This window comes from Melanerpes formicivorus, unplaced genomic scaffold (assembly GCF_026170545.1).
Source record: "Melanerpes formicivorus ecotype bairdi unplaced genomic scaffold, bMelFor1.0.p_v2 SCAF_45, whole genome shotgun sequence".
NCBI classification, from domain to species: domain Eukaryota; kingdom Metazoa; phylum Chordata; class Aves; order Piciformes; family Picidae; genus Melanerpes; species Melanerpes formicivorus.
This window is the reverse complement of record NW_027142397.1, coordinates 3,105,869-3,126,715: the sequence shown is the minus strand read 5'-3', so window position 1 is coordinate 3,126,715 and position 20,847 is coordinate 3,105,869. Positions and strand designations below refer to the sequence as shown.

The 20,847-nt window shown below is 54.9% G+C and overlaps 1 protein-coding gene across 1 annotated transcript in view; it reads left to right on the top strand.

Moving 5' to 3' along the window:
* Positions 1–20,847, top strand: part of CSMD2 (CUB and Sushi multiple domains 2) — a 376,465-nt gene that overhangs the window by 290,169 nt on the left and 65,449 nt on the right. The window contains exons 30-39 of the mRNA XM_068159296.1: positions 4,406–4,600; positions 4,808–4,924; positions 9,750–9,863; positions 9,979–10,074; positions 12,549–12,752; positions 13,315–13,439; positions 17,271–17,367; positions 18,329–18,433; positions 20,484–20,602; positions 20,705–20,774. Coding sequence (XP_068015397.1) covers positions 4,406–4,600; positions 4,808–4,924; positions 9,750–9,863; positions 9,979–10,074; positions 12,549–12,752; positions 13,315–13,439; positions 17,271–17,367; positions 18,329–18,433; positions 20,484–20,602; positions 20,705–20,774 — 1,242 coding nt within the window. The remainder of the gene's footprint in view (positions 1–4,405; positions 4,601–4,807; positions 4,925–9,749; positions 9,864–9,978; positions 10,075–12,548; positions 12,753–13,314; positions 13,440–17,270; positions 17,368–18,328; positions 18,434–20,483; positions 20,603–20,704; positions 20,775–20,847) is intronic.

The following is a 20,847-nucleotide window of genomic DNA, read 5'->3' as shown; positions in this document are numbered from 1 at the left end:
CTGGAAGGGAGCTCAATGCTCAGCCAGTTCCAACCCCCCTGCCATGGGCAGGGACACCTCACACTGCAGCAGGTTGCTCACAGCCACATCCAGCCTGGCTGCAAAAACCTCCAGGCATGATCTTGAAGGTCTCTTCCAACCTGGTTTATTCTAGTCTAGTCTAGTCTAGTCTACTTGTTCACCTCCCTGGGCAACCTGTGCCAGGCTCTCACCACCCTCATGGGGAAGAACTTCTTCCTAACATCCAACCTCAATCTACCCAGTTCTAGTTTTTTTCCTATCACACCCTGACAGCCTCCAAAGTCCCTCCCCAGCTTTCTTGTAGCCCCCTGCAGATACTTTGTGGACCACAACTCCCTAGCAAAGCTTTTGTCAAGCGTGGAGATGAAAGCCTGACCTCTGGGCTGGGAGCTGATGCAGGCTTTGAGCTTTCCTTGGGAAAGGAGAGGGGAAGCACAGAAATTTCTGCTTTGTGTGTGAACTAATGAGCCAGTTCTCGTGGCAGTTTGGTCTTGACTCTTGTAAGCATTTGGCAGCCTGGCTCCTTGTTAATTGGGACATCAGGGTAGAGTCCTCGATCTCTGAAGTGCCTGAGTGAAAATAAAACGTTCATTCTGAGCAGGCAAGCTGTGCTCTGCTCACTTCACAGCCCAATAAATCAAGCTGTGGCTTCCCCCACATCCCTCCAGGAGCCTTTTGCAGTCACCACACCCCCAAGATCCTTGCTTAAAGTTGAGCTCCTGCTGCCCTTTGCAGCCTGCTGCCGAGGAGCTTTGGGGGCAGTTCAGCTGCAGAGGAGCATTCAGCTGGGGAGAGGAGCAGGACTGGGCTGTCAGGATGCATCTTCCTCAGAGGCTGGTGGTATCCCCCAAGGCACAGGCCCTCCAGGGGGCAGAAAGGGTCAAGAATGGGGAAACACTAAGAGCAGCAGCAGGGCTGTGGCTCAGCAATGGGCCAGCAGCCTTTTGTTTCAGCCCTCGACAGAGCGGCCGGAGCCCTGCAGCCGTGGGGCTTTCAAAGCAAGAGCAGAGGCTGAGATCAAGCACATGGCTGAGACATCTGACAGCCACGTGGGAGGCTGACTGGCAGGTTGAAGTCACATCAGCTTGTGAGATGAAAGGCAGGGAGCCCATTCAAAATAACAAGAGAAGCAGAGAGTGGTCAGGGGGAAGCCGCTGGGTGCAGCTTCCTCTGTGAAAGCCTCCAAAAGGCAGCATCAGCAATTCAGAGAGGGGAAGGCTTGTGGAGTGGAAAAGGGGTTTGGAGCAGCAGATGAAGCATTTACACTTGGAAAGGGCTGGGCTGTGACAGAGGACCCTGGGCCATGCAACCACATCTTCAGTGCTCTCTGGCTGACTGATGCCCAGATGCAACTTGTCAGCTCTGTGGGCTGTGCTGAGCAGCCTGTGCAGGGATTCTGTCCAGTGAGGGTGGGGAGATGCTGGAACAGGTTGCCCAGGGAGGCTGGGGATGTGCCCTCCCTGGAGGTGTTCAAGGCCAGGCTGGATGAGACCTTGAGCAACCTGGGCTGGTGGGAGCTGTCCCTGCCCATGGCAGGAGGGTTGGAACTGGATGACCTTTAAGGTCCTTTCCAACCCAAACCATGCTATGAACCTTTGAAGGAAACCCACCAGCTGCTACAAGCTGCAGCAGCAGCAAGCTGAGGATCACCCCAGGGCCACACTTCCCTCCTGCTGCATCCATTCCACACCCACTCCCTCTCTGCAGCTTGAGGGCAGAGAAGCAGCTAAGCATGGACCTTAAAGCTGCCTGCCCCTTCCCCACTAAGCAGCTTCCACCTCTGCATCTTGTGGTGGTCTGTGAGGAGCACTAAGGGCTTGAGCAGGCTGTGCCTCTCAAACTATGGAACTGGTGTTCTGGGAGAATCCTGTGGCTTCACTTCTGCTTCTGGTGGGAACATTTCACATCCTTCTGTACCCTTTTCATAGAATCAGTAAGGTTGGAAAAGACCTCAGAGCCCATCAAGTCCAGGTAAGTGTGGTTGCTGTAGTTTGGTGTCACAGCTGCATGACCAGAGGAAACCCCTCTGGCCCTCAAGACCTTGTATCATAGAATCAACCATGTTGGAAAAGACCTTTGAGATCAAGTCCAACCTATGACCCAATCCCTAACACCTCCTGACAGCCAAACCATGGCTCCAAGTGCCGCATCCAATCCATTCTGAACACCTCCAGTGATGGGGACTCCAGCACCTCCCTGGGCAGCGCATTCCAGTGGCCAATCTCTCTTGCTGGGAAGAACTTCTTTCTAAGATGAAGCCTGAACTAACCCCTGGCACAGCTTGAGACTCTTGTTCTGGTGCTGGTTGCCTGGGAGAAGAGACCAACCCCCACCTGGCTACAGCCTCCCTTCAGGTAGTTGTAGACAGCAAGAAGGTCTCCCCTGAGCCTCCTCTTCTCCAGGCTAAGCAACCCCAGCTCCCTCAGCCTCTCCTCCCAGGGCTGTGCTCAGGACTTCTCCCCTTCACCTGGATCACTGCTAACGATCCAGCTAGGAAGGAACCCATCCAGCCCATCCCTTTTTTTCCCTGCAAACAAAGAGACCAAAGCAAGACCTGGGAGGGTGTGGAGGGGGTGGGGCTGGGGGCCGGTGCTGTTTCACTGTTTTCTGTTTCTTTCCCCACCCTTTCCCCAAAGCCTGGAAGCTCCATGATTTAATGCTTAAACACATTCTAATTGTTCACAGCCCCACTGCTCTCAGAAAAGCCCTCATCTTTAATGAGCAATTTCCACACGACAAAAGAGCAGGATTAATCAAAGCCTCTAATTATATTTCATGCAGGGGAAGGGAAGGGAAAGGGAAAAAAATTAGATGGAAAAAAAAAAAGGGGGGAAAAAAAAGCACCCCCAAAAATAAAAGCTCTCAGATGAAGAAGGAGAAGGAAAGAAATCTCCAAGTTCTGACAGCTCTCTAGGCTTTACTGGAGTTTTCATATGTAAATGGAGTTTTTAACTCTGCAGGGCCTAGTGAGCAGAGAGGAAAAGTGTCTTCATCTTGCCTCACTGCTGGCAATCATCTTGCCATCATTGCAGCCAGGCTGCACATCTGGAGAGGCAGCAAGCAGCCAGCACGTGGCCCAGAGTGCTGCCCCGGGGAGAGCAGACAGCTCCTCAGCCAGGGGTGCCAGGGAGGTGAGGGCAGCAGATGTGGCACAGCTGGAATGTGTTGCACTCCTGGGCTGGGTTTCTCTGCCCCTGGGTTGTGAAGTTGTTGTGTGAGAAAGGGCAGGAGTGCAGGTAGTGAAAGCTGTCATGGACTCATGGAATGGCTTTGGTTGGAAGGGACCTCAGAGATCGTCTACTCAACCTCATTGCCAAGGGCAGGGACACCTCTCAGCTAGACTCAGCTGCTCCAGGCTTCAGGCAACCTGATCTTGAACACCCCCCTGGGGAGGAGGCAGCCACAGCCTCCCTGGGCAGCCTGTGCCACAGTCTCACCACCCTCCTGCTTGAAGAACTTCTTCCTCAGCTCCAGTCTAACCCTGCTCTGCCTCAGCTTCAAACCATTCCCCCTTGTGCTGTTGTAGCACACCCTCACTGGAGGTGTTTAAGAAGAGCCTGGATGGGCTGCTTGGTGCCATGGTTTAGTTGATTAGATGGTGTTGGGTGATAGGTTGGACTGGATGAACTCAAAGGTCTCTTCCAACCTGGCTCATTCCATTCCATTCCATTCCATTCCATTCCATTCCATTCCATTCCATTCCATTCCATTCCATTCCATTCCATTCCATTCTCCTCCTCCTTGATGAGATTTTGGGTACCAGTAGATGTGTGTATGAACCAAGATCTTCCTTCTTCCAGTCTGCTTGCCCTGGAGCTGAGCATCAGAGGATAGACCACCCCAGAGTCTCACCCACCTTGATTCCCCAGACTCAGCAGCATGAAGGGAATGCTTGTCAGGGATTGGAACAGGCTGCCCAGGGAGGTGGTGGAGTCACCATCACTGGAGTTGTTTAAGCACTGGATGGGGTGCTTAGTGCATTGGTTTAGTTGATCAGATGGTGTTGGGTGGTAGGTTGGGCTTGGTGATCTCAAAGGTCTTTTCCACCCTGGTTAATTCTATTCTATTCTTGTTACTCAGGCTGCCCAAGGAGGTGGTGGAGTCACCACCCCTGCAGGTGTTCAGGAAAGCTGTGGCCATGGCACTTTGGGCCATGGTTTAATGGCCAGGGTGGTGGGGGTTTGATGGTTGGGCTTGGTGATCCTGGAGGTGCTTTCCAACCAAACCAATTCTCTCAGGTGTACAAAATCCAAACTCTGCAAATGGTCTCTTTGATGTTCTGAAGGGAGATTCTCAGATGGGAAAAGCCCAGGCCCCCAGCACAGACCATAACTGCAGAGCAGCTGCATCAGCTCATGAAGGCCTTGGCCCTCTTCTCTTGCAGAGAACCCCCGGGAGTCCTGCTTTGACCCTGGGTCCATCAAGAACGGCACACGGGTGGGGACAGACCTGAAGCTTGGCTCCACCATTACCTACTACTGTGATGGAGGCTATGACATTGAAGGGGTCTCCACCCTGACCTGTGTGATGGGAGAGGATGGCAAACCCACGTGGAACAAACCTCGACCTACCTGCACAGGTGAGTCCCAGCCTGGCCTTGAGACCTTGCAGCCAGAGCTGCAGCACCTGCAGGGTAGAAGGGAGGGACGGCAGCTGGGGACGGCTGGAGCTGCAGAGGCACCTGGGGCTAAGGTGGATCTCAAAGCAGCAGGGGGAAGGCTGGTGCCTCGAGGCAGGCTTTGGGAAGGCTGCAGTCAGTGACTGTGCTCCTGCCTTTCTCTTGCAGCTCCCTGTGGTGGGCAGTACACAGGCTCTGATGGCGTCGTCCTCTCCCCCAATTACCCCCAGAACTACAGCAGTGGCCAAGTCTGCCTCTACTCCATCGTTGTGCCAAAGGACTATGGTATCTGCCTGGGCAGCACTCTGCTGGGGGTTGGGTTTCTGCTGGAACAGAGCAGTAGAAGAAGTCCATTGCTGAATGGAGAGCAGGGTGATGGGAAGGCAGTGGCGCTGGGTGCTCTTCCTGCTTTGTGGTGGAACCCTGGAGCAGACTGCCCAGAAATGTGGTGGAGGCATTCAAGATGAGACTTGCTGTGGCCCTGGGCAGCCTGCTCCAGCTGGAGGTGTCCCTGCTGACTGCAGAGGGGTTGGACAAGATGCCCTTGGAGGGTCCCTGCCAGCCTGGTGCAGTCTGTCCCTCAGGGTGATTGGGAATTTCCTGCCTTTCCCAAAGCTGTCAAAACTGAGGAGGGCAAAGAAAACAAACCCTCCCCACCCCCCAAAAATAAACCACCCAACAAGCAGCATCTTGCTTCCACTTCCTTCAGCAGAAAATAATTCCTGGTGATTAATGCCAGCAGCAGACTCAGAGGACCTCTGGAGTAAAGAGCTACTTACCATAACGAGGAGCTGAGCGTGGTGCTAAACAATCTGTCTGTGCAGAGCAGCACAGAAAGGCCTCCTGCTGTGGATGTGCAGCTATGGTGCTTGTGACTCATCTTTGGGGTTTTAGAAATCATGGAATCTCGGAATGGTTTGGGTTGGAAAAGCCCTCTGGGATCAGCCAGTCCAACCATCAACCCAACACCACCGTGGGCGCTAAACCCTGGCCCCAAGGGCTGTGGCCGCAGGGTTCTTGAACCCCTCCAGGGATGGGGACTCCACCACCTCCCTGGGCAGCCTGTGCCAACCTCTGGCCACTCTTGCAGTGAGGAATTTGTTCCTCATCTCCAACCTGAACCTCCCCTGGTGCAACTTGAGGCCATTTCCTCTCATTCTGTCACCTGATGCTAGGGAGAAGAGACCAACCTCACCTCACTGCAACCTCCCTTTGGGGAGCTGTAGAGAGCAAGGAGGTCTCCCCTCAGCCTCCTTTCTTTCCTCTAGACTAACCAACTCTGGAAGCAAAGAAGTTTTTCCTAATCTCCCACCTGACCCTCCCCTGGCACATTTCAGGCCATTTCCCCTCCTTCTAGGGAGAAGAGACCAACCCCCACCATCCAACAGTCAGATACTGGAAAGCAGGCACATTGAGCTTGATCTCCAGAGGTCCTTTCTGACCCCTACCATTCTGTGATGTGCAGGGAGCAGAAAGAGCATTGCAGTGGGAAGGGCATTTTGGAGGGGGGGAGACCACTTTGGTGTTCCTGCCTGGTTGTACCTGGTCCCAACCCTTTTGGACCATGCATTAAAAATCATAGAATCATAGAACTGTCAGGGCTGGAAGGGAGCTCAAGGCTCAGCCAGCTCCAACCCCCCTGCCATGGGCAGGGACACCTCACACCACAGCAGGTTGCTCACAGCCACCTCCAGCCTGGCTGCAAACACCTCCAGGCATGAGGCTTCCACCACCTCCCTGGGCAGCCTGTGCCAGGCTCTCACCACCCTCCTGGGGAACAACTTCTTCCTCACAGCCAATCTCAATCTCCTCACTTCTAGTTTTGTTCCATCCCCCCCAGTCCTATCCCTCCCTGACACCCTCCAAAGTCCCTCCCCAGCTTTCTTGTAGCCCCCTTCAGATCCTGGACTCCCTTAAGATACTGAAATCCAGTGTGAACCCATTCCCTTGACCAGGACAAGTCACCCTAGCATGTTCTCATCTCCTCTATCCTTCCTGTCTCCCCTCTCTTGCAGGGGGAGTGCTGAGGGTGCTGAGATCATTGATTTTGTATCTTTTAATTCTCTTTTCAAGAACCAATTCATCTGGATCCAAAGGGGGGAAAACAAAACCCCAACAGACCCAGAGGCACTTCAAGCCAGCCTCTCTCTTTGTGTAGCCTCCCAAGTGCTGCTTCAGTTTTGGCCCTTGCAAACAAGGGATGATCAATGTTGGAGGAGGCTCTGAGGCAGCTGGCTGGGCCTCGGTGTTGCTTAACATAGTTCCTTGTTTGAAGGGAATTTAAAGCTCTTAAAGAGCACTTGCTCTGACAGCTCTGGCAGGTGAAGGCCTCTGAATTCTGGTATTTGATGCTGCTTCTCAGTGCCTTCTATCGATCCAGGCAGTCCCTGTGGTCCTCTCAGCTGCTTGTGATTTCCTTTGCTAAGACAGCAAGGTGTGAAAGGAGGATGCTGTGCTCAGGCAGCAGCTCTGAGCTCCTCTCACTCCAGTTGCCCTTCTGCCTGGGGGGCGCCTGGGTGCCATCTGAGCTCCTGCATCTGCCTGAGGATGCACAGCACTGCTCTCCTACCCCCCTCCCCCCACCTTCACCTGATCTGCTGTGGCTGATCCATAGCTTCATGGAATGGAGAGGGTTGGAAGGGACCTTGAAGGTCACAGAATCATTCAGGTTGGAAAAGACCCTTGGGGTCATCAAGTCCAACCATTAACCCTACTCTACCAAGTTCCCCCCTGAACCATATCTCCAAGCACTGAGTCTGAACAACCTTTAAACATCCTTCCCATCCCCAAAGATCTTTTCTTAGGTTGGAAGGGACCTCAGGGATCATTCAGTTCCAAGCCCCCTGCCATGGGCAGGGACACCTCCCACCAGCCCAGGTTGCCTAAGGCCTCATCCAGCCTGGCCTTGAACACCTCCAGGGAGGAGACATCCCCAGCCTCCCTGGGCAGCCTGTGCCAGTGTCTCCCCACCCTCACTGCAAAGAATCTCTTCCTCCTCTCCAGTCTCAATCTGCCCTCCTCAAGCTCCAGCCCATTCCCTCTCCCCCTCTCACAACCAGCCCTTGTCAAAAGTCCCTTCCTGGCTTTCTTGTTCTTGATATTGTCTTAAGAAACAAAATACCTGGAGGGCTGCACAGGCTTGAGCTGCAAGCCTGACTTTCACCTGCAGTGGGATGCCAGCTAAATGAGTTTCTCTTCTCCACCTGCTACCTTTCAACAGCTTCATTAAAAACAAACAGGGGGAAAAAACCTCTAGCAGGGCCTGGTTTGCATCCCCCCCTTCCCAGATCCCCAGGGCAGCAGGGGCTGCTATCAGCACTCCTTCAGATCTTCCCAACATCAAAAGCTGTGCTGGGAACCTGGACGTGCAGGTAACCAATGTCAGGGCTGGGTGGATGATGAATTCCCCAGCAAGAGACCTCTCAGCTTGTGGAACAGCAACTGGGCACTTACAGCTAAGCTGGGAGAGGAGACAAAGGAGGGAGGTGTGGGGTGGGGGAATCTTCTAAGTGCAGATTTGGAGGCAAAAGACCTTTTGTTGTAGCCTGAAAAATCGAGGGGAGTAACTGAAGTCTCTTTGCTCCAGCTGAAGGAAAGGGAAAAGAGCTCTGAGCCTCTTAATGTTGTTTCCTCTCTTCAGCAAAGCTCTGCCTGCTCCTGGCTGCATCCTGGGGGGGTGTGGTGAGAGCCAGAGCTCTGCACGGCTCCCTTGTAGGCAGACAGGCTTAGGGCTGACTGGTGATGAAGTCAGGAGTATCCTCCCTCCCTAGAACTCTTCCTCCTCCCCCCAAGCAGTCTTCCTCCCTACCCCTAGCAGTGTTCCACCCCTCCAAGCAGTCTTCTTCCTCCCTTGGTACTCTTCCTCCTCCCCCCAAGCAGTCTTCCTCCCTACCCCTAGCAGTGTTCCACCCCTCCAAGCAGTCTTCTTCCTCCCTTAGTACTCTTCCTTTCCCCCCCAAGCAGTCTTCCTTCCCCCCCCCCCAAGTAGTCTTCCTTCCTTCCCCCCCAAGCAGTCTTCCTTCCTTCCCCCTCAAGCAGTCTTTCTCTCCCCCAAATAATCAGTCTCCCACCCCTCTGAGTAGACTTCTTTCCCCCTTAGCAGCCTTCCTCCCTCTCTGGCAGTCTTCCTCCTCGCCCAGAGGGCTCCAGCCCAGGGCTGAGGCTCTTCAGGGCAGGGGTTGTCACTCAGGTAAGGTTTGGAGCGACACAAACCCCATCAGGAGCCTGCTTGGTGCCAGAGGCTCCATACAAATCATGACCAATAATGAGCAAGAGGAGAAACTCCCCACCCTGGGCTGTGGGGGCAGGGAGCTAGGATGATTCACTGCAGGATGCTGTTGGGCCTGTGAATCAGTGTGAAAGCCTCCTGGCAGCAGAAGACAGGGGGAGGCTGGGTGCTGCTTCTGTTATGCCAACCTTGTGGATAAATAAATCCTTCCCACTTTCCAGAGCTGTCACTCAGCCTCACTTCCATCCTCAGCAAGCTCCTGAAATAATTCACCTGCAGTGCTGTGTCCAGCTCTGGAGCCCACCACACAAGGAGGAGGTGGAGCTGGTGGAGAGGGTCCGGAGGATGCTCAAAGATGATCAGAGGGCTGGGGACCCTCCCCTGTGGGGACAGGCTGAGAGAGTTGGGGCTGTACAGCCTAGAGAAGAGAAGGCTCCAGGGAGAGCTAAGAGCAGCCTTCCAGTACCTGAAGGGGGCTACAGGAGAGCTGGGGAGGGACTTTTGACACAGGCTGGGAGTGATGGGATGAGAGGCAATGGCTTGAAACTGGAGCAAGGGAGATTTAGGTTGGAGATCAGGAGGAAGTTCTGCACAAGAGGAGAGGTGAAACACTGGAACAAGTTGCCCAGGTGGGGTTAAAGCTCCATCCCTGGAGACATTAAACATCAGCTGTGAGGTGGCCCTGGGTAGCCTGATCTAGTAGGAGCTGTCCCTGCTGCCTGCAGGGGGGGTTGGCCAAGATGCCCTTTGAGGCTCCCTTCCAACCTGATGCAAGCTGTGGTAGTGTGCAAAGCAGCTGACGTGCCTGGGCTGCAGGTCCTGGCTGGGTGATGCTGCCAGCATCCTGCTGCCCACCCTGACCCAAGCTCCCTCCCTTCACAGTGGTCTTTGGGCAGTTTGCCTTCTTCCAGACCGCTCTCAACGACATCATCGAAGTCCATGATGGCCCCAACCAGCACTCCAGGCTCCTCAGCTCCCTCTCAGGCTCTCACACAGGTAGGGGATGTGTCCCTGCTGCTGCTGGGGCCCAGCCTGCACCAAAGACCATGCTGTGTGCAGCCCCCTCGGGTGCTGTAACCTCTGTTTCTCTCTCTTCTTTCTCCTCACCCAGGGGAATCATTGCCCTTGGCTACCACCAACCAGATCCTCATCAAGTTTAGTTCCAAGGGGCAGTCTACAGCCAAAGGTTTTCACTTTGTCTACCAAGGTGAGTACAGTTGTGTTGCTGGCTTCTGGAGGTGCCCTCAGGCTGGTCCTGAGATCCTGGTCAAAACCACAAGTGAGGCTTTGACCCATCCTGAGCTGCTTGTGGCAGCTCTGGCTCCTTACATGCTTTGAGGGGCTTGGTTTGGTGGTGACCTGGTGCTGCTGGCTTGACAGTTGGACTCTGTGATCATGGAGGTCTCATCCAGCCAAAGTGGTTCTGTGATTCCCTGCTCTGTGGCTTTGACCCTTCTGATTCTGCCCCTGCCTGCCATGCTGTGCTGCTGTCCTTTGGGCTGGAGCTGTCTCCTCCAGCTCCACTGTAGGGGAATTCCAGGTCCAGCTGATCACACAGAAGGTTGATGGAGTTGAGCTTCTTTCAGATCAGCTCATCCTGAGCATCTGAAGGCAAAAAATTCTTCACTCTGAGGGTGCCCAAGCAGTGGACCAGGCTCCCAAGAGAGCTTTTGGAGTCTGCTCTGGAGACTTTCAGAACCCACCTGGACACTGTGACCCTCTGCAGCCTGCTCTGGGTGACCCTGCTTTAGCAGGTGGGGGTTGGGCTGGATGATCTCTGGAGGTCCCTTCCCTCCCTTCTGTGTGTGGGGGAAAAGCCAGAGGAGATGAAGGTTATTTTGGGAGCACTGAACTTGCAGGGCTATCTTAGGAACTTCATCTTCAGACCTTCCATTTTTCACTCAGCCTCAAGCCTCCCACATCCCAGGATTAGTCAGCAGAGGGATCTCATGGAATCATGCCCTGAGCAGACAGCAAGATCCTGAGATTCATGCCCAAGGGGTTTTCCCCAGTGGTGCTTTAGCACATTCCTGGCCGTAAGCAGCTGAACTCTTGTCTGGCAGCTCTCTGAGACCCTTCCTCTGTGTGTCACAGGCTTAGGGCTCCTGCTGTCAGGCTTCTACCCCTTCATCCTTTCAGTCACAGCTTGGGTTGCATTGGGTGAGTCCCACTTGGAGCTTTTGAAGCAGTAAGCAGAAAAGTGATGCACAGGTTGGTGGGAAAACAGAAGGAATCCTTCCCCCCCCCTCTGCTCTGGCTGCTTCTCTGGGGTTCAGCCAGGCTTTGATGTGCACTTCCAAGTGCAAACAGGCAGCAGGGGTAGCCCTGTGGCTCCTCCAGGGGTGGAGGGAAGCATGGTTTGGATTTTGTAGTACTCAGAGATCTGTGCTCTTCGATTTCTGCCTAATTACTGCAAACCATCCGTAGAAAGCCGGGAAGGCTTCAGCAGGGCAAACGTTCGGATGAAACCTGAGACGGTGACCTCCTCCCTCCCGCACGCTGATTAGGAACTGAACGCTCCTCAGTCGTTAACCAGGCACAAACGAGCTCCCAAGAGCCAGCCCTGGGTGTGAGCTGCCTGCTGCCAGGCTCTCTGGCAGCTCTCAGTCTCACAGGAACAAGGAGCTCTGTCTCTCTCCCAAAGCCTCCCCCGACCTGTGGCACACACAAATGGCAGGGTCCCAGCAGGTGAAGGAGTCAGCAGCTTAAAGCGGCCTGGAGAGCAAAGCTGCAGTGTCAGGGCTGCCCTCATGGTCCTTTCCATGGTCTGGAGATACAACCAGACCCTACAGTGACCATGGCTGGACTCAGCCTCTCTTTGTGCTTCAGGTACAGCCAGACCACAGGATGACCATGGCTGGACTCAGCCTCTCTCAGTGCTTTAGCTACCCCCAGACCCCAGGATGACCATGGCTGGACTCAGCCTCTCTCTGTGCTTTAGCTACCATCAGGCCCCACAATGACCATGGCTGGACTCAGCCTCTCTCTATGCCTTAGCTACCCCCAGACCCCATGATGACCATGGCTGGACTCAGCCTCTCTCTGTGCTTTAGCTGCCACCAGACCCCAGGATGACCATGGCTGGACTCAGCCTCTCTGTGTGCTTTAGCTACCATCAGGCCCCACAATGACCATGGCTGGACTCAGCCTCTCTCAGTGCTTTAGCTACCATCAGACCCCAGGATGACCATGGCTGGACTCAGCCTCTCTCAGTGCTTTAGCTACCATCAGACCCCAGGATGACCATGGCTGGACTCAGCCTCTCTCTGTGCTTTAGCTACCATCAGACCCCAGGATGACCATGGCTGGACTCAGCCTCTCTCAGTGCTTTAGCTACCACCAGACCCCAGGATGACCATGGCTGGACTCAGCCTCTCTCAGTGCTTTAGCTACCATCAGATTCCAGGATGACCATGGCTGGACTCAGCCTCTCTCAGTGCTTTAGCTACCATCAGACCCCAGGATGACCATGGCTGGACTCAGCCTCTCTCAGTGCTTTAGCTGCCACCAGACCCCAGGATGACCATGGCTGGACTCAGCCTCTGTGCTTCAGACACAGCCAGCCCCCAGCTCTGTCTTTGCCCTGCCTCTCCCCGTTTCCTAACCACTTGTTGCTTTCTTTACCTGTGTTTCTCCCCCCTTTCCCCCTCTCCCGCTGCTCCCCGCGCCCCCCGCTGGCAGCGGTGCCCAGGACCAGCGCCACGCAGTGCAGCTCGGTGCCGGAGCCTCGCTACGGGCGGCGGCTGGGCAGCGACTTCGCGGTGGGCGCCGTGGTGAGGTTCGAGTGCAGTGCTGGCTACGCCCTGCAGGGCTCCCAGGCCATCGAGTGCCTCACCATGCCCGGCGCCCTGGCACAGTGGAACGTGTCGGTGCCCACCTGCCTGGGTAGGTCTCCTTGCGGCTAGGGGGCTGGGAACACCGAGGGCAGGGCAAGCCCAAGCAGGCTGGGGGGTGGTGAGGGAGAGGGAGAGGGTGGTAAGGGTGAGAGAGAGAAGGGGATGAGGTAGAGAAAGAAGGGGGTGAGGTTGAGGAGAGAAGGGAATGGGGTTGAGAGAGAGAGGGATAAGGCAGGAGAAAGAGGGGAATGGGGTTGAGAAGAGAGGGTGATGAGGTAGGAGAGAGGGGGAATGGGGTGAGAAGAGAGGGGGATGAGGTAGAAGAGAGGGGGAATGGGGTTGAGAAGAGAGGGTGATGAGGTAGGAGAGAGGGGGAATGGGGGAGAGAAGAGAGGGGGATGAGGTAGAAGAGAGGGGGAATGGGGTTGAGACAGAAGGGGATGAGGTAGAGAGAGGGGGATGGGGTTGAGAAGAGAGGGTGATGAGGTAGGGGAGAGAGGGGACTGGGTTTGAGACAGAGGGGGATGGGATAGAGAGAGAGGGTTTGGGGGGGGGGTGGGCAGATGTTTGGGAGGTCCTTCCACCTTCAAGCCTTCCTCTGTTCCTCTCAGTGCCCTGTGGTGGGAACTTGACGGAACGCAAAGGAACCATCCTGTCCCCTGGCTTCCCTGAGCCCTACCTCAACAGCCTCAACTGTGTGTGGAAGATAACAGTGCCAGAAGGAGCAGGGATCCAGGTACAGTGCTAGCAGCATGGGCTAGAGAGGAGGACTCCCAGGGTCTGCTGCAGTGTCTTGGGTTGGAAGGGACCTCAAAGATCCTCCATCTACATCTCTCCTATGCAGACAGGCTGAGAGGCCTGGGGGTGTTTAGTCTGGAGAGGAGAAGGCTGAGAGGAGATCTGATCAATGCCTGTGAATACCTGAGGAGCAGGGGCAGATGAAGGTGCCAGGCTCTTTTGGGTGGTGCCCAGTGATAGGACAAGGAACCACAGGTACAAGCTGGAAGCCAGGAGGTTCCACCTCAACATGAGGAGAAACTAGTTTGGTGTGAGGGTGCTGGAGCCTTGGAGCAGGCTGCCCAGGGAGGTTGTGGAGGCTCCTCCTCTGAAGATCTTCAAAACCTGTGTGCCTTCATCAGAAGACAGATTCATTAAGGTTGGAAAAGCTCTTTAAGGTCAATCAGCAAGTCCAGCCAGCAACCCCAACGCCACCATGGCCCAAAGTGCCATCTCTACAGGTGTTTGAACACCTCCAGTGATGGAGAGCAGCCCAGAGGGGATGGAGGGCAGCTCAGAGGGGATGGAGGACAGCCCAGAGGGGATGGAGGACAGCCCAGAGGAGATGGAGAGCAGCCCAGAGGGGATGGAGGGCAGCCCAGAGGAGATGGAGGGCAGCCCAGAGGAGATGGAGGGCAGCCCAGAGGGGATGGAGGACAGCTCAGAAGTGGTGGAGGACAGCCCAGAGGGGATGAAGGACAGCCCAGAGGGGATGAAGAGCAGCTCAGAGCAGATGGAAGACAGCTCAGAGGGAATGGAGGACAGCTCAGAAGTGGTGGAGGACAGCACAGAGGGGATAAAGGACGGCCCAGAGGGGATGAAGAGCAGCTCAGAGCAGATGGAAGACAGCTCAGAGGGGATGGAGGACAGCTCAGAAGTGATGGAGAGCAGCCCAGAGCGGATGGAGGACAGCTCAGAGGGGATGAAGGACAGCTCAGAAGTGGTGGAGGGCAGTCCAGAGGGGATGGAGGGCAGCCCAAAGGGGATGAAGGACAGCCCAGAGGCAGGGTGATGGCCTCAGAGCCGGACCACAGCTGCTGCACAACCTGCCTCATTCACAGCAGCTCCACTTCCCCGGTCACCTGCTTCTGTGTGTGAGATGCTCTCAGTTATTAAACCCAAAGCAAGCAGCAGTTTACCCTCATTTTGTACAACAATTAAAGGTTAAACAACTGTAAATCAGAGGAGGAGGTGAAATTAAAGCTTTCTTGGGCAGCAGCAAGTCACTAGCAGGATTTTTATGTAATCAGTGTACGAGCTGGCACTTTGGCCATGAATTATTCATTCCTGTAGCAAAAACCTTCCAGGGTGAATTAATTTATGTACATGGTGGTAAATAGATGCAGATCCCTCGTGAATCCACTTGTCAGGCTGGAATTAGGACCTTAAAAAATGTTTATTCCATGGAGCTGGGGGCTGGGTGGGGAGGGGAATCAATAATTTAGGGGATGTAAGAGCACACAAAATGCACACCCTCGGCCCCCGGTCTCTTGCCACGCTGTAAATCACAGCAGGGCCCTGATGAGGCAGCCTGGGAGGTGCTGACTTGGGCAGAGGGATCACAAATGGTCCTGTAGGAGCCCCTTCCAGTTCCTGCTAGGTGAGCTCCCACTTAGATTTGAGGGGGGGGAGGAAACCCCCAGCGTTGCAGGACCTTTATGCCCTACTTTGTTATTCAGAGGAAAGCCAGGAGCAAAAAGGTTGAAATGGCAGAAATGATGATCAGGGGATGGTAGGGGTTGGAAGGGAGCTCTGGAGATTGTCCAGTCCAATATTCCCCTGCCAGAGCAGGATCACCCAGGGCGGGTCACACAGCAGCACATCCAGGTGGGCTTTGAAAGTCTCCAGAGAAGGAGACCCCACAACCTCTCTGGGCAGCCTGCTGCAGGGCTCCAGCACCCTCACAGCAAAGAAGTTGTGCTGAGATTCCAACACCACCACCACCCCCAGACCCTCTGCTCCTGGGCAAGCTGCTGTGGGTGCCCTGCTTTAGCAGAGGCTTGGGCTGGGTGGGCTCCTGGGCAAGCTGCTGTGGGTGTCCTGCTTTAGCAGAGGCTTGGGCTGGGTGGGCTCCAGGGCTCCTGGGCAAGCTGCTGTGGGTGCCCTGCTTTAGCAGAGGCTTGGGCTGGGTGGGCTCCAGGGCTCCCTTCCACCTCCACCACTCTATGATTCAGTGATCTGCTCAGGGAGGTGGTGGAGTCGCCATCCCTGGAGGTGTTCAAGAGGGGATTGGATGTGGCACTTGGAGCTATGGGTTAGTTAGTCAGGAGGTGTTGGGTGAGAGGTTGGACATGATGATCTCTGAGGTCTTTTCCAACCTTATTGATTCTATGATTCTATTGATTCTATTGATTCTGGCTGTACTGCTGACCTCTCAGCTTCCTCCACACCCCCCTGGCAGTGGGGCAGGGCAGCTGTGTGCCGAGAGACGAAGCCTTTCCTTTGGGACCAAGCTGTGCAAGTCAGCAGCGCTGCTCCTGATGTCTCTTTGGGAGTCCTTTGATTGATTTCATTGGCTCAGAGGAGTGATTGGAGGTATCCAGTGGTGGGAAATGTCCTCTGAAGCTTCCAGATTCGAGCTGGTTTTATCCAGCTCCTCTTGGCTCGCTCTCTCTCAGGTTTGCTGTCTGCCTCTCTCTCAAGGCTCTTTCACTAAACTTGATCTACAGCACAGCTGATTTTTTTTTAATGAGCCACTGACTGCTTTGAACTCCCAGCCTTCAGGAATAAAGGCAAGGATCCATTGTCATGGTAATCAAGGAAAACAAATCTCTGCAATTACCTGGAGAGCTGTGCTGAAGCGGAGGAGCTGCGCTCCTCAGCTCTGGCTGCAGGTGTGTCGGCTCTCAGGATGGTGCTGCTGCATTGATGTTCTCACTAACGGAGTCAAGTGACTTTGTTAAGCTTCCAGAGCGGGTGGGGCACGGCAGGGAACGGTTGGGGACACGGAAAATGCCTCTTGAGTGGTCTGGTTAAAAGCTGAGAAGGGAGGCGAGGGCAGAATCCTCAGGGGAGGAAGTGAGGGTTGCTCAAGGGATCAGGCTGAGGGAGCTTGGATCGTTCAGCCTGGAGAAGAGAAGGCTCCAGGGGGACCTTAGAGCTGCCTGCCAATAGCTGAAGGGAGCCTCCAGGAAGGCTGCAGAGAGACTTTTCTTGAGGTTTCTAGAGACAGGACAAGGGGGAACGGTTTGAAGCTGAGGCAGAGCAGGGTGAGACTGGAGCTGAGGTGGAAGTTCTTCAGCAGGAGGGTGGTGAGGCTCTGGCACAGGCTGCCCAGGGAGGCTGTGGCTGCCTCCTCCCTGGGGGTGTTCAGGGCCAGGCTGGATGAGGCCTTGAGCAGCTGAGTCTGCTTGAGAGGTGTCCCTGCCCTTGGCAGAGGGTTTGGAGTAGATGGGTAAAGAACTCTTGTGGTTTCATGAGGGGTTCTTGGCTCTTCTTTAGCTGTTGGGTTAATGCTGTTTGCTCTTCTTTGAAAGTGCTGCAGAAGTCTCCAGGGATTTCTCAAGGCAGGGGGGGGAAATGTTCTCAGCTTCTCTGCTGCTGTGAAATTCCAGGAGCTCTGCCTCGTAGCAGCAGGAAATAGAAGGAAAAGATCTCCCCTCAGCCTCTTTTCCTCCAGGCTGAACAACCCCAGTTCCCTCAGCTGCTCCTCACCAGACCTCAGCTCCAGATCCTTCCCCAGCTGTGCTGCCCTACTCTGGACCTGCCCCAGCACCTCAGTGTCCTTCTTGGAGTGCTGGCATCACACTGGCAGGAGCTGTGCTGTCACTTTTGCCTTTCTTCTCTTCAGATCCAGGTGATCAGTTTTGTCACTGAGCAGAACTGGGATTCCCTGGAAGTGTTTGATGGAGGAGACAACACAGCCACCATGCTGGGAAGCTTCTCTGGTAGGTGTTGACCCTCAGGGGCTGTGTGTCCTGTGCACCTCAGCTGGACTCCAGCAAGGACACCAAATCAAATCCATGCTGAAGTACTTTGGAAACCCGGAAGAGATTGGTGTGCTCACAGGGGAATCAAATGCTTTGAGCTGGGAATTTGACTCTTGTCTTCCTGCACAGAGTGCTGACAGAGCACCCTCAAAGAGCAAAGCAGGCTGGGGAGGTTTGGCTTTTGTGCAGAGCCCCCCTGAGCACTTCCACAGCCTGGAGGGGGCAGCTCCCCCAGCACTGCAGAGTGAGGTGGGGTTGGCTCAGACCACTGCAGCTTCCCCAAAACCTGCCTGAATTGCACCAAAATGGGTGAAGGGCTACAAAACAACCATTCTGCTTGGCAGAGAGGGGCTGTGGCTTTCAGCAGGGCACAGCAAGCAGCCCAGGAGCCTGTAAAGCTCTCAAACAGCAGAGCCACCGCCAAAAGGCTGCCTCCAAGTGCTGCTTGCTTAATGAACAACCTTGTTCAGAGTGCTTGGAGGTTGGTAGGGAGAAGGAAGGGTCATGCATGAAGATCAGCAGCCTCTGCTCCCAGTGTTGCACCGGGGATAGAACTGCCATGACCTGGTGCTGCAAGAGCTTCCAGGGAAGGAGGCAGGAGAAGGAATCCGGAGCTCACAGGGGACCTCTGCTCCACCCACGCTGTTTCTCATCACCATTCCCTTCTCAGTGCTGGGCTGTAGGTGGTAAAACTTCACATGATGACATCCTCCAGTAGGCTTTGCAAAGGCCACAGCAGAGAAGCTTTGGGTATTTCTCAATTGGCCTCATTAGAACCTGATCAAAACCAGCAGAGCTTGTTAAGCTAAAGGACTTTCTGTTCCCAGCCTCTTCTGCAGCTACTCTCTGAGGACACAGTGGAGGGGATGGGCAAAGAAGAATCCTCTTCACCATCTTTGTGCACTTCTTGTTTTCCCAGGAACTACAGTGCCTGCACTGCTGAACAGCACTTCAAACCAGCTCTATCTGCACTTCTACTCCGACATCAGCGTCTCCGCCGCCGGCTTCCACCTGGAGTACAAAAGTAAGAGCAACCCAAGCCTGGGCTCCTGGTGCCCCTGAGAGAGGGGCAAATGGGTAGGGGGCTGCTGCCTTGCAGAGGTGGAAGCTGCTTAGTGGGGAAGGGACAGGCAGCTTTAAGGTCCATGCTTAGCTGCTTCACTGCTCTCAGGCTGCAGAGAGGGAGTGGGTGTGGAACGGATGCAGCAGGAGGGAAGTGTGGCCCTGGGGTGATCCTCAGCTTGCTGCTGCTGCAGCTTGTAGCACCTGGTGGGCTTCCTTCAAAGGTTCATGGAATGCTTTGGGTTGGAAAGGACCTTAAAGATCATCCAGTTCCAACCCTCCTGCCATGGGCAGGGACAGCTCCCACCAGCCCAGGTTGCTCAAGGTCTCATCCAGCCTGGCTTGAACACCTCCAGGGAGGGGACATCCAGGAGCGCTCTGCACAGCCTGTTCCAGTGCTCTACCACCCTCAAAGTAAAGAAGTTCCTCCTCATGTTTCAATGAAACCTCCCATGTGCAGGTTTGTGCCTGTTACCCCTTGTCCTGTCACTGGGCACCGCTGATTAATGCCTGGTGCCATCCTCCTGACAGCCACCCTGGGAGTATTGATCAGCGTGGAGAAGATCCCCCCTCAGCCTTCTCTCCTCCAGGCTAAACAGCCCCAGGCCCCTCAGCCTTTCCTCAGAAGTGAGATGTTCCAGACCCCAGGCCCCTCAGCCTTTCCTCAGAAGTGAGATGTTCCAGTCCCTTCAGCACCTTTGTAGCCTTTTGCTGCAGCAGTTCCCTGTGCTCTCAATCTGGGGAGCCCAGAACCAGTCACAATACTTCAGATGTGGCCTCCTCAGGGCAGAGCAGAGGTGAAGGAGAACCTCAGCTGCATTCAGTTAGGTAGCAGGCAGGAAAGCAGCAGGCTTGGGTGTTTGGGTGTGCTACAGATATGGGTGTGCCAGGCCCAGGAGCTGCTGTGGGCTCTGTGCAGCTCCCAGGGGACTGGCTGGTGCCTGGTGCTGGGCTGGCTGTGCTCCTGCATGGGCAGCAGTGATGGGGAGCTGATGAGAGCCGTGCTGGGGCTGCTGTCTCTGTTGATGCAATCTTCCTGGGGGCACAGCAAACATAATTGTTTCTTGCTGGACACCGTGTCTGGTAATTGCTTCTGATCACAGATGTTCTGTTTGCCTCTGAAGCCAACCAATGTTCCTGTTGATTTTTTTTTTCCCCTCAGCAGCAAATGGATTTGAAAAGTGCAATTCAGTCCAAACTAAACCTCCCCTGGTGCAACTTGAGGCCATTTCCTCTTGTTACTAGGGAGAAGAGACCAAGCCCCAGCCCCCTCCAAGCTCCCTTCAGGTAGCTGTAGAGAGTGAGCAGGTCTGCAAGAATACCTCTGGGTCCTACACAGCTGGGGGACTGTGGCACCATCAGGGTTGCCTTGGTGGAGCACCCAAGGCCACAGCACTTTCCCACCCACTTTCTGTGCTTGGCAAGGAGGGGAAAGGGCTAAGATGAAGATCACAGAATCACAGAATCAACCAGGCTGGGAAAGACCTCAGAGATCATCAAGTCCAACCTATTACCTAATGCCCAACACCTCCTGACAACTAAACCATGGCTCCAAGTGCCACATCCCAGTCTTTCTCCACCACCTCCCTGGGCAGCACATTCCAACGGCCAATCTCTCTTTCTGGGAAGAACTTTCTCCTCACCACCAGCCTAAACTTCCCCTGGCACAGCTTGAGACTGTGTCCTCTTGTTCTGGTGCTGCTTGCCTGGGAGAAGAGACCAACCCCCTCCTGGCTACAACCTCCCTTCAGGGAGTTAGAGACAGCAATGAGGTCTCCCCTGAGCCTCCTCTTCTCCAGGCTAAGCAACCCCAGCTCCCTCAGCCTCTCCTCACAGGGCTGTGCTCCAGACCCCTCCCCAGCCTCGTTACCCTTCTCTGGACACCTTCCAGTGTCTCAATGTCCTTCGTAAACTGAGGAGCCCAGAACTGAGGTGTGCTTCCATTCTTTCTGCCTTCAGCACAGACCCCATCCCAGCTCCCTGAAGCCCTCACCTTGCTCTTGCCTTCACAGCTGTTGGCCTGTCCAGCTGCCCAGAGCCCCCAGTTCCTGGCAACGGCCTGAAGATCGGAGAGCGCTACCTGGTGAACGACGTCGTCTCCTTCCAGTGCGAACCAGGCTACGCTCTCCAGGTACTGGCCATTGCCCCACAGAAAGGATGGGAGCAAACCTGGAGACCCTCCAAGCCTCCTGAGCCTCCAAACCTTCTGTCTTCTTCTTCTCTTCTCCACCAGGGCCACTCACACATCTCCTGCATGCCAGGCACTGTCCGCCGCTGGAATTATCCTCCGCCGCTCTGCATCGGTAGGGCTTTGGTTGTGTGGCACCTAGCAGATGTTGAGGGCACCTCTCTAAAAGGAAACCCAGATATCTAAAG